This window comes from Schistocerca gregaria, chromosome 1 (genome assembly GCF_023897955.1).
Source record: "Schistocerca gregaria isolate iqSchGreg1 chromosome 1, iqSchGreg1.2, whole genome shotgun sequence".
NCBI classification, from domain to species: domain Eukaryota; kingdom Metazoa; phylum Arthropoda; class Insecta; order Orthoptera; family Acrididae; genus Schistocerca; species Schistocerca gregaria.
The window spans coordinates 549,728,073-549,741,074 of NC_064920.1; the positions used below are offsets into that span (position 1 = coordinate 549,728,073).

The 13,002-nt window shown below is 36.3% G+C and overlaps 1 protein-coding gene across 3 annotated transcripts in view; it reads right to left on the reverse strand.

The window, feature by feature from the left end:
* Nucleotides 1-3,808: 3,808 nt before the first annotated feature.
* The window catches only part of LOC126356038 (unextended protein-like), a 482,388-nt gene continuing 473,194 nt past the window's right edge, over nucleotides 3,809-13,002 (reverse strand). For 2 of the 3 annotated variants that reach the window (XM_050006719.1, XM_050006735.1), the window contains exon 13: nucleotides 3,809-6,358. In XM_050006719.1, coding sequence (XP_049862676.1) covers nucleotides 6,161-6,358 — 198 coding nt within the window. In that variant the 3' untranslated portion in view covers nucleotides 3,809-6,160. Of the gene's footprint in view, nucleotides 6,359-12,219; nucleotides 12,297-13,002 lie in introns of all 3 variants that reach the window. The other variant, XM_050006726.1, reaches the window with a different exon arrangement.

Consider the following 13,002-nt stretch of genomic DNA (forward strand, 5'->3'; position numbering starts at 1 on the left):
ACAAGGCAGATAATCAGTCTGCTGCATCTGAAATCAATGTTCCATCAAATGAAACTAGTGAAGAGGAAATGTTGAGCAAGACAACATAAAAATGAGAGAAATAAAAATGAAGAACCTAAACATGAGCAAAATAAAGATGAAACGAAGCGGAGTGTTCACTAAGTAAAAGAAAGATGTTCACGAGAACAGTCTCCAAAAAAGAATGAGAAAGACGTACAACCTGACTGTTGGATGTCTGACCAGAATCCAAAGTTCTCTCTTTTAGAACAACGAAACAACATAGAAACAGCTGCACCTGGGCTTCTATTCCAGTGAAAATACAATAGTGGCTTAACTATGTGTTTTTGTTTTTTTTTTGTTTTTGGTTACTGTAAATTCAATTATATTTTAAATACACCAGTTGCATAGGAGGCCAAAGAAAATTTTTGACTGGAAACCAGCTTACAGACATGAATGCAACACACCATAGCATTCTTGGAAAGATCACACAACAAAATAATGGAGCATCAGGGAGTATGCAAGGAGGATGCCCTGAATAGAAAGGTTTGGCAGAAGAAACAGGAGTACAAAAAAATTTTATTTATTTATATTTGTATTAATTAATCCTATAATAATATATTAGCAGCAGTTCTGTAGCTAGTATTGTTGAGGGATTCTTTTAAATAAGACGACCTATATCATTTGATACTAATTTTACTTTCCATGGAATGTTCTACCCTGATAATGACTGTTACATGGAATTAACCATAATATATACCGAAGTATTTGTCAATGTTAAATGTCTTGAACTTATTCCAACCAACTCTTAATTTTATTTGAACAGCTGTTGGATTTTAATATTCCAAGTGTTAGAAAGCTCCCTGAAACAGGACTAAAAATAATAATACATTCTGTAAAATCAGTAGAGGGTCCAGGAAAGCTGAAGAAGCTCTTTACTTGTTTTAGCCTCCAGTTGATAGTTAAATTCCTATAGCTGGTTGAAGTTGTGAACTGAACTGAGTGGAAGCCCACCAATACATTTAATATTTTATCATGAAATTTTGCATTTTTTAAAATAGAATACTGTTTTTCAATGTAATACTGTTAATTAAATGTAATACTGTTTCCCAAATGTAATATTGTATGCTAGTTTTCCCACAATAATAACGAAGCTTTTTATATTAATTTCACATGTAAGAAATAATGTTTACCAATATTTGAGAGTCAAATAAGAACATTTATCGTATCCTTATGATTCTAAAAGCACTGTAGTTATTTCCTCTGTGTTATGGTTTTCTGCGAGTGGTAACTGCTGCTATCTTAGAGTTCTGATAAGTGGCTCACTTGTCATTCTCATCTGTTCTATAAGCTTAACACTGTAGAATTTTAAATTAGTCATTTAATTTTATTCAGAATATGTTTTGCAATATCCATAAAGATCTACTAATATGAACATAATGTATCACCTTATTCTGTTGGTATGAAAACTTTATTTAACAGTATGTGTCTAAGTGTTAACACTAAATATTCTTCTACAGCGATCTCCGAAAAATACTGTCTTCTATAGACAGACTCCATCAGAATACTAGTTTCTCCGTTGGAAATTTATTTTGTTGATGTTAAGCAAAACCGCAGTAGTACAAATCACTATTGTAACTATCCCTGAGATGCCATGACAGGAATTTGATGCAAAACTTTGGAGATGTAAAAATGGTTCCAAAAATTAGTTTTTGTCAGGGTTCATTGTATTTTCCTTTTTGATGTGTTTTCATCACATTAAGCAATTCATCATTATCAATGTGACAGGAAGTATGACTCTTTCGATGGCAGTATGCTGTTCAGCTGTTTCAGATTGACATTTATCCAGTTTTACCCACAGATTCAGTTGTGTACACATCTCTCTCTCTTACTCATGCTATCTCTGCTGTCCGTGTAAAATGATCCTTCATTTATAGGAAGTTATAATCCACTATTCAGATCCGAAATTCATGAAGAATTTTTTGCTGCTGATAATTCCAACAATGGAAAATCCAGGATGGAATGTAATAATCGTATGAAAAGGATAGTAGGTACTCACCATATAGCGCAGATGCTGAGTCGGAGATAGGCACGAGAGAGAGAGAGAGAGAGAGAGAGAGAGAGAGAGAGAGAGAGAGAGAGTGTGTGTGTGTGTGTGTGTGTGTGTGTGTGTGTGTGTGTGTGTGTGTGCGCGGTCGCGTGCGTGCGCCAACAAAGGCCATGTTGGCCAAAAGCTCATTTCCTGACAGTCTTTTTGTCGTGCCTATCTGTGACTCAATATCTCCGGTATGTGGTGAGTAGCAACTATCCTTTTCATTACATTGGTAATATGTGCAAGTTCTTTATTTTGTAACGGGCCCATGTCAGTATTTACACACACACACACACACACACACACACACACACACACACACACACACACGTGTCTCACCTTGTACATGCCCAAATCCATATGTTTCTCCATTATTATTTCACCCACTGTATGTTTCCAACTAAAAGTAGTTCTATGTCCCTCTTTGTCAACAGCCTATAGAGTTTTGGCTTATAAAATTGGTTTTGTACCAGGGTTCCTCCTATATTCATGGCTAAATTAGTCTATGTTGGCAAAATTGATGACAGCCAATAATGTAGCTTTGTAAACCCACACAATGTGCCTTTCACTTGGCTTCTGGTAAACAAGAAATTTGACAACTTTAATTACTGACTTCATTGTGTATTTTATTTATGGCTCACAAAACTAGACAAACAACTGAATCCTGTGACTTCTGAAATTTTCCCGGCGTATTTGTTCTTCTAATAATTTCCGGGTATGCAGCCGGATCCCGTCGACATTCTGCCACGATATTTCGGCCCAGAGACGTCCGGCCATCATCAGGTGAGCCGCGCGGCATGCCGCGCATGTCAACACGTCTGTGAGAATCGGTATAAATACCGAGACTGCACCTGGGCTCTTCAGTAGTTGTGTACTCACCTGATGATGGCCGGACGTCTCTGGGCCAAAATATCATGGCAGAATGTCGACGGGATCCGGCTGCATACCCGGAAATTATTAGAAGAACTGAATCTTTCTTGCTACAGTTGCAATCTGTTCCTAAGAGGTTTTCTGCATACTCCCACAACTGAGAATTACGTTAATTATGTGTCATACTTTGTTAACACAAAACAACCACTTTAACTGATGACTTAAGGTTCCAAATGTAACCGTAATTACCCTATACCATCATGTTCACTTTTCTTGTATAATGCAGTGAGCATACTGCTTCTTATAATGGAATGATTGTATTACGACACAAGAAAATCTACAAAATTACTATGATGCTTACAGCTCAACTATTTTATCGATCCTTTATGTCAGTGTGTTATTTTTAGAACCGGAAAAATATATAAACTACAATAAAATGTGTGCCATCAATTTGTATGAAGAAATACAAAACAGGAACAGATTATATTGTTTCATACCTAGGTAAGACAAGGTAGTAATTGTAACATGTTGTTGGTTGCTATTACAACCCTTTATAGTAAACCGTGACACCATACAAACTTGACATTTTGCATTATGCATGTATTATTCATTTTCCTGAGAAGTAAGTTTCATTCATATCAATTGCTTTTCGTTTTGGAGCCTAAAGTATGCCACATTGTATTATAACCTGTCACAAATTATAAAGTTGCATTTAGTGAGGCACACTGATCTATTGATGTCTATAAAGCATTAATCTCAAATAAATATTAACCCCACTTACTCTGTGATCTTGCCTTATTGCATGTACTAACTGATTGTGATGTACACTGATGTTAAAATCACAAAAAATTAAAATTAATTATCTCTGGCAAGTTTTATTTTGCAAAAAAAATATTAGAAATATAATCAAACAGCAACATATTTAAGTACACCAGTAATAAATAAAAATTAAAGCTACAATACATACACATATTTCTATTTAAGTACAACTATAAGAATATATTCAAACCCCAGGTTATGCCACTAAGTCAGGTAATAACATATTTCTTCTGGAACTTTGGTCCTTTATGTCCCTTCTTTTTAATATAAAGTGCTAAATGTTGACAATATCACAGTACTGACATCTATGGAAAACATTCTAGTACATTGCTTAAAAATATCTGCCATTTGTCTGAATACTAAAATACACACCAACTGTACACACAATAGTATACAGTAAACAAGAACAATGACATATAATCTCTTCCTAAAAGCTATACACATTTTCAAAAGCTTTTCTGCGCCTGAATCACAAGGCAGAAACTAAAAATATCTTCAGAATGTAAAAGAAACTTACTGCTTCAGTTAGTTCCATATAGTTTCTTATCAAGTAGTGTGCTGCTTCAGCACAGGCAATATGAGCACTCTCACAGAATGCACTGCATATTCAATTGCTTCAGTGTGAAGCCTGTGTTCACCATTATTAGTTTATTCAACACAACCAAAGCAGTAGCGACACACAAATAATGTCTAAGGTAAGTGAAAATCAACAGCATATGCAACATGACAAAATGTTATGAAAACAATAACTTAGCTACTATACAAATACATCTGCAACAGCTACAAAAACTGTCTTACCATAGGCTTTCACTTTTGTACCTTTTTAAACCTCTCAGACATTTATTATTCTTATATAATTAATACAAAAATAACATCATACTGCTTGTTTCTTTCCCGTTATTACAAGTTGTTTTAACTACTGAATTAGTTTATTCGATTATGAAGACTCTGATGATTTATGGGAAGGACTCTTGTTGTGCTAGATAATTTATGTCAGTCTATATTTTAAAATTCCTAACACTTTCTGTAACACATGCACCAGTAAATTATTTTTGGACATCAAAGAAATATGAAACATAAATATGCTGGTGACAGCTCTCAACATGGAACTTGATTTTTCACATTTTAGAGTCCAGATTTTTATATGGCATGTCCATAATTTGTTATTATCTTTCAAGTTATTTAGGCACTGTTCACTACTTACATCACCAAGTTACACGGCACCAAAAAATATTTCAACATTCTATGAAAAATGTTCCAAATCTCCCATTGCACCACGACAAATAACTGGACAAGATGTTAACATAGCAAATCTTAAAAATTTATACATTTCAGTTGTGTTAATTCCACAAAACAGGAACAATCTACAGATAACCACATTGATAAACATCTCACCATTTTAAAACAGTTACATGAAATATTTTATATCAATCAAAACTGCTGCATTAGTTACCCCCATTTTCATTCGAGCAACAAGAAAATACTACAAAAAACAATGAAACACAATAATGAACAACTGTAAAATAGTAACTTTCTTAAAACACACATGTGAATTACAACAAGTTATTAAAATGCTATGATGAAGGCAAACAGTCTACAAAATGCCATTAACACAGATATAGAAGCATACTTTCTCAATTATTTACTTGATTCATATGAGGTGATACAATTACAGTATTACCATAATAAAAGGGTGTATAAAAGGGCCAGGTTCTACTAAACAGCACAGCATTAAAAAATACTCTTAAGTTTTCTTCTTCCTTGTCTCCACTTAAAAAACTATTTTTCATCCCAACACTCATTATGTACACATAATTAAAGTTACTAATGCACGTTTATCATAACTTACATGAAATTTGAGGCAGTTCTTATGGAGGCAATAGATGTGGGAAGAGTTACTGAATTTCTTACCAACATACAGAGTGTACACTTTCCTTCATTTTCTTTGTTTTTACAGTCCATTTGGCAACTAATAAAAACAAATGAGCCTTAACTAAATGTAAATGAATTAAGTAATTTAATGACCAAAAGATTATAAAGTGTCACACATGATTAGTTTCATACACTGCATCAGGACCGCTGAAGTAGGGCAATTGGAGGACAAACAAGCTGAAATGCCGCAAATAAACATTAAATGAAATGACACAAATCATCCACACTTACCCCACAATAATAGCAAATCAAATTACTGAACTATCAGATGCAATATTAATGCAATGGACTGATAGAATATCGTAATTTGTGCCGGAAATATGAACTTTCATGATGAGGACTCTCGATAGTTTACGACAATACTCTTTACTGGATTCACAAGCCCCCCTCATACTCATGCACCTTAGTTTGAGTGGCAGCCTCTTCTTGTGGGCTGCCTTTGGGCAAGTGCTAGCACTCTGGGCAGTTAGGTTTAGAAGAAGAATCTGGCAGCAGCACAGCATGTTCCTCTCCTTCTACTGCTACTTCACCTTCCACTTCTTCCACAGGCTTTGCACTACCATTTGGAGGGCTGCGGGCAGGTGTGTTGCCTGTTGACCTGCGACGTTCTGCTTCTGCTATGTATTGCTGCAGCAGGCTTTTATCGGTCTGTCAGATGAAAAATTTACATCTTCACTAAAAACTGATAAAGTATGAGAATTATATTAAGTAACAGGAGAAAAAAAAAACAGCTATATGTAATATAGATTTGTTAAGTATTATATCAAACATTACAGCTAATAGCAAACATACAGGAATTTTTCTCAGTGTTATTTCTCATAATTTCAACCTAAACTTTCCTCATTGTTACAGACAGTAAACAGTAACAATGAAACTCCAGACTATCATCCATTCCTACATCACTGCAGTTTAAACAAAGTGCAGCAACCACAAAAGAAATATTTATTTCTGACCAAGAGAGATGGCACAATGATGAGCAAAATGGACTTTCATTTGGGAGGAGCAATGTTTAATTCATATCCAACCATTCAAGTTTCTGTTTCCCAGTTTCTGAAACCATTTCATTTGTAGACCCTTCAATAAATCTGTGGCCACATTTTCTCTCAGCATCCCAGTCTGAGAATGGGCTATAACTCAATGTATAGTTGACAAGGTCAAACAATGGAAAATCCAGGACAGAATATAGCAATATTAAGAGAAAGAAAGTTGCTACTCACCATATAGCGGAGATGATGAGTTGCACTCACACTACATCCCCATACCCCCATCTTTCAACCATTCCACTATGCAGCAATTACTGCTTAGTGTAATAGGAGACATTGAACTACAGCTAGTAAATAATGAAAAATTATTCTGGATTAAGAAAAAAAATAATAAAATTAAGATGATAGTGAAAAGAAGGAAAGGTAAGTTTAAAGTCTTTCAAGATAATTAGAGAAATTACTCAAGTGAAGAAGGCTGAGTTTTACTATCTGCTTTGCCCTATCATATGGGTGATTGTGCATTTCACCTGCTGCGATTCAGGAAAATCAAGAGAGATTTAAATAAAAATTATTGAACAGAGTCTCAAATCTGAGGTCAATATCCTGATATTTTTGCTAAATTAAGTAAGTAAATCAAACATTATGCCAGACATACAAAGAAGCTGGAAATTGCATGCATAAATTTTCTGACCTTCATGGATCATTTCAAAAGTTTAAAGGTCATACACAAAATACTTAAATTAAGACAAAGAGATTTTCACAAGTTAAGTATATGCAAGCACCATTAATTGGCAACATGTACCATTCACCTCATGCAACAATGAGAACATGCAAGTTGATTCGTTAAGCTTACACGTTTCAGTCGCTCTTCTAGAAAATGGTAATTTTTCCACAAATATTTTTTCTCCACATTTAGATTAAATTTAGGTCAAAATTCATATCTTACTAATCTTACCCCCACACACGACAATATGCCGAAAGATGGTGCAGTAATTAATGCACTGACTTTGCACTCATGAGGACTGAAATTCAAATCTCTGTCCAACCATCCATATTTAGTTTCTTTCACTATTTTCCCCTCAATCACTCAAGGTAAATTACGGCGTGGATCCTTTCAAATGGATGCTTCCGTTTACCCTTTTTTATTTTTGTTGATGTTCATATTATTAGTCTATCTGTCCCGTTAATGAAATTTGCGAGAACATTGTAATTCTGTCAGAGTTTTTAGTTATTTTCCCAGAACTTTAATTCCTCTTCCAAATTTCTCCTTGCTTTCATTTGTTGCTTGCTCAATATACAGTCTACAACACTATCTTTCCTCTTCTTAACTACTGCTTCCCTCTGATGTGCTTCCACCTGTTACAGCTGCAATGTGTTTTCTGTACAAGTTGTATGTAATTTTTTGCACTCTGTATTTTTTCTCTGCTATCTTGAACATTTATCAAAAGTTTGCTCTAAATTTAGAAGTGTTATAAATTAAGGTTTGCCTTTCTTCAATCTAGGTGTCAGTACTACCTCATTTATCTGGAGCCAGACTCATCTTCCCTGAGGATTGGCTTTTACCATTTTTTCCATTCTTCTGCAAATAATGTGTGTCAGTATTTTGCAACTATGATTTACTAAACTGATGGTCTGTAAGAGTGACACCTGTCAGCACCTGCTTCTTTTGATTTGGGATTATTATACTCAGAGTATTTTGCCTGTCTCACATCTGGCACACCATTTTTGTTGTGGTTGACTCTCCAAAACATTTAAATAGTTCTAAGTTACAGTTACAATCTCGGAATGGGTGTGAATGCTTACCTTTCATACACAGAATTCATCAGATCATGAAAATGCAGTCAGTGCAGCATATAATGACACTGCAGCTATGTTTATGGGAGTAGGATGTTAGACACAAAACAACTGAAAGGGCTGAAAGCAAAGCTTTAAATTAAAAAATGTATTTTCAGTTACAGATGATGAATCTTGTTACTGCTGCTTGAGCTTGAGCATTACTACAGTGTGTCACTGCCTGGCCCACATTTTTTGGCATCTGCTATAATGTGACAAGCTTGCAGAAGTTTCTTTGCACTTGATACTCCTGGAACCAAGCCATATATCACTGCCATGATGGGTGGGAGATCCTAACTACATCAGATTGTTGATTGCACATATTTTAAGCAGCATAAATAAAATACAGATCATGCAAATTGTCTACAGAATACAGAATTAACTAACCAGTATCAATTATCATCCAATCTACATACATTTCATCCTGCTTATTGTGTTTATGCCTTGATCATTCTCTTATAATTTGACTGCCCCCCCCCCCTCCCCTTTCTCTCTCTCTCTCTCTCTCTCTCTCTCTCTCTCTCTCTCTCTCTCTCTCTCTCTCTCTCTCAGCATTAATTATTCTTTGGCATTTCAAGATGTGTCCTATCAACCTATCCTTTCTTTTAGTGAGATTGTGCCACAAGGTCTTTTTTCCATATTTGACTTTGTACCTTTCCATTAGTTATCCAGTCCAGGTATCTCACATTCAGCATTCTTAGAAGTAGAATGATTTGTCCCTACTTCATTCCACAAGCTGGCAATTTCTAACCATTCTTTTAATAATGTCTCATTTTATGTGATCCCACTCCTACTAGAGGGTAATCATACAGCTACATTCTTGGAAAATATATGTATGAAATAACTGGAGTATATGTATTACTAAATGTGTTCCACCAACTGCTTAGTGCAACTTCCACTGGCAACTCCAATGAAAATGTGACTGTCACATGACTAGCAATCTGTAGTGGGGCAGGAAAGGGGGAGGGATAGCAGGATACTTGTGGGGGGAGAGAAGAGGACTGTCTAGGAGGGTGTGCAGGGACTCAAGATTGTAAGGTGCAGTGTCGGGAAGTGGTGTGTGAGGGGAAAAGATAGGGACCAGAAAATGAGAGGAGCAGGAACAGGAACAGGAAAGAAATGGCAGGTACATTGCAGAGGGTAGCATACAAAGAGGGTTAGGAAATGTGAAAATGGAGGAGGTGATAGGATGAGAGGTGGAAACTGTTGGTTAGAGGGGTGGGGATAGTAGGTTACCATAACCTGAAGCCAAAATAATTTCGGGTGTGGAAAATATGTTGTAAGGATAACTCCCATATGGACATTTCAGAAAAGCTGGTGGCTGACAGGAGGATCCAGATGGCTTAGGTTGTGAAGCAGCCACTGAAATCAAGCATTTACGTTCAGCTGCATGTTGTGCCACATGGTAGCCCACTTTGCTCTTGGCAACAGTTTGGTGGTGGCCTTTTATCCCGGTGGACCGCTGGTTGGTACTCATACCAACACAAAAAGCCATTTAATGATTGCTGTGGACATGATATACAACATGGCTGCTTTCACAGGTGGCCTGGACTTCGGTGGCGTAAGCTAAGTGTAAGACAAGACTAGAGGAGGAAGTGCTGGGTGGGTGGATTGGGCAAGAGCAAAGTAGATCATCTTGTGGAACAACATGCAGCTGGAGGGTAACATTCTTGATTTCAATGGCTGCTTCACAGCCCAAGTCATCTGGACCAGTCCCAAAATTATCCTGGCCTCAACATAACATTAACCTAAAGTCCCCACACCCATCTCCCAAGAGTTTCTGCCCCCTCACCTTATCACCTCCTTCCTTTTCACATTTGCCTCACTCTTTTTGTGTGCCTCCTACTGCTTATGTATCTGCTCATCTTTTTCCCTTCCCTGCTTCACTCTTTTTCCACCCCCTGTCTACCCCCACACCCCCTACCTCCTGTCACTAGGCCTGGCAGACTCTATTCCTGCAAGCCCTGCCAGATGGCTTGGCTGAAAGCTATAATGTGTAACAGTCTTTTCATTGTGCCTGCCTGCAACTCAGTGTGTCATCTTTACAGTGAATAGTAATCTATAGTTTTCCTAGTTGCTGTTGTTAGTAAAGTTTCTCATTTGTCAAAAAAGAACATGTTGTAATTTCTCTGTCTGGTAGTAAAAGTTGTGTTTTGTTCATTAAAGTTGCAACTATTTGTGACACACTATGCTTAAAGGCCTGCATTTCATCCAACTTCTTGCAGTCAATAGATTCTGCCATGAAATTCCATTCTGGAAGGACTGCACAATATCAATACGTGGCAGGTTATGGAATATTAAGTGGAATTATAACATTTGCCAATTAAAAATCTGCTTACATTTGAGAACAGATGGAATTCAGAGGTGGCAAAATACACTGCACATGGTGGAGACTTTGACAATCACTACTGTAAATCCTGCTGTGTTCTCATTGTCAATACACATTTATGAGCAGGTGCAGTGTCATGAGGAAAGACTTTCTTTCCCTACTGATCTCATTTACACTTAAATGTAGATACATACTCTGCAAGCCGCTGTAGAAAGCATCATGGGGGTACTTTGTGCCATTGTTACTCATTGTCTTTCTTGTTCCACATTCAAATAGTGTGATGGGAAAATGATCGTATGTGTCTGTACAGGCTATAATTGTTCTGGTCTGTCCACAAGATGTACATTGTGGTCAATATAAGTGTTTTGCAGTCTTTCACAAATCTGGTTCTCTCATTGTCTGCACCACCATTTGATAGACAGATCATTGTCTTCTCTCTAAAGATAAATATTTACGTTCATGGAGCATTTTTGTAGCATTCTAGTACTGACTGAACCAACTGGTAACAAATCAAGCAGTAGGTCACCAAATGCTTTAAGGTTTTCCTTTACAAGCGGCATCTCATTTCTTCATCCATACTTTCACGTTTTACTCTGCTAGGTAACAAATAAGATGAGTGACTCATAAGACGTAGGGAACAATGATCTTAACCTTCTCAGCAGACGAAACTGACTTCTTTGCATTTGTAAGGTATGCAGCCATCCAGACTTGGCATGTAGTAAGTCCTCAGAAACATCTTTATCACTTAATACTATATTTATGATGCATTTTGAGTAATCATCATCAGATAACTGCAACCAAATTAACACAAAAGACGAATCAGAAAAGCCCATATACAAATATTAAAAGACCAATGGGCCATCAGGAACAAAGTACACATTGAGCACAAGTACTTACAATATGCTTAGGAAGTGAAGTCAAATGGATTTATAATCATTATGACTGATGACTCATATGTTGATTTCATATTCTTAATTGACAAAAATATCAAACTGTCACACAAAAGACATCATTGTCCTCTCCCATGCAGAGAGACATTAACAAACAACAGATAATTCATTATGCTGAAGCTATCGATACACTTTACATGCTTTGATTGTAAAGAAAATTCTCTAATAAATTATATGACACTCAGTGTAATAATGCCATTGAGCTTCATTGCAAAATGTGTCAGAGAACCAGTCACCAATTAAGGTCTCTTTAAGCTCATATAAACTTGTGGCTTTCATGACAGTCAGGACTCGAAGCAGCCATTGTCCGATCAGCAGTTCTCACACAAGGGTAAATTCTTAACAGCACATCTGTGATAACAGGCATACATTAATGAATCACATGCAGGTTATAGCATTCAACACCTTTCTCACCATTGACAACGATGTGTAGAAGACCTGTTGAATCATCCTGATGCCTACTGACGGTTCGTAATGTACTTGAATCCAGTCTGCACATGATAAAATTCCTCTTAGTAATTGCAACTGATAAGTAATAAATATCAGATTTATTCACAAAATATTCATCCTTTATTTGCTGTAAATACATTTATTCATTTTGAGGTCTAACTAATTTCTTTCAGAGCAGTGTTACTGATAATGCAAAAACTTGTTTCCATTGGTCCAAACACTGCTGGAAACACTTTTGCAGCACAATATTTTGGAACAGTGTAATTTAATGTTGCTTTACAGATTCTGTTTTATCTTGACTCAACACAAATCTGTTTTAATACTTTTCAGTTAATGTAATTGCCAAAATACTTATATGATGTCAAATTGCAGAATGGGGACTTCACAGTAAAGCTGTATGCAATTACAAAATCCTGCATCAGAGGCAGATAATGATTACTAATGGAGCTGCCAAGTTGACTGCTGCCCATTGGTCTGATCATTTGCACTGTTAAAGATCACTAAGATAATGATAAAACTTTTGGTAGAACTTCTTTGTAATGATTTTGTCTTGGACAGTATGCACTCACAAGAGCTAAAGAAAGTGATCTTAATCATCTGTAATTTGTATATATAAAAAATCTAATCACCATGTGGCACCAGGAAAACCACAGATATAAAGGTACTGAAATCTGCAAGAGCCAGTGGCTCTTCCTCCTGGCACAAGGGTTGAAGAAGAAGGAAGAGGGTTAAAAAAAAGAGGGCTGG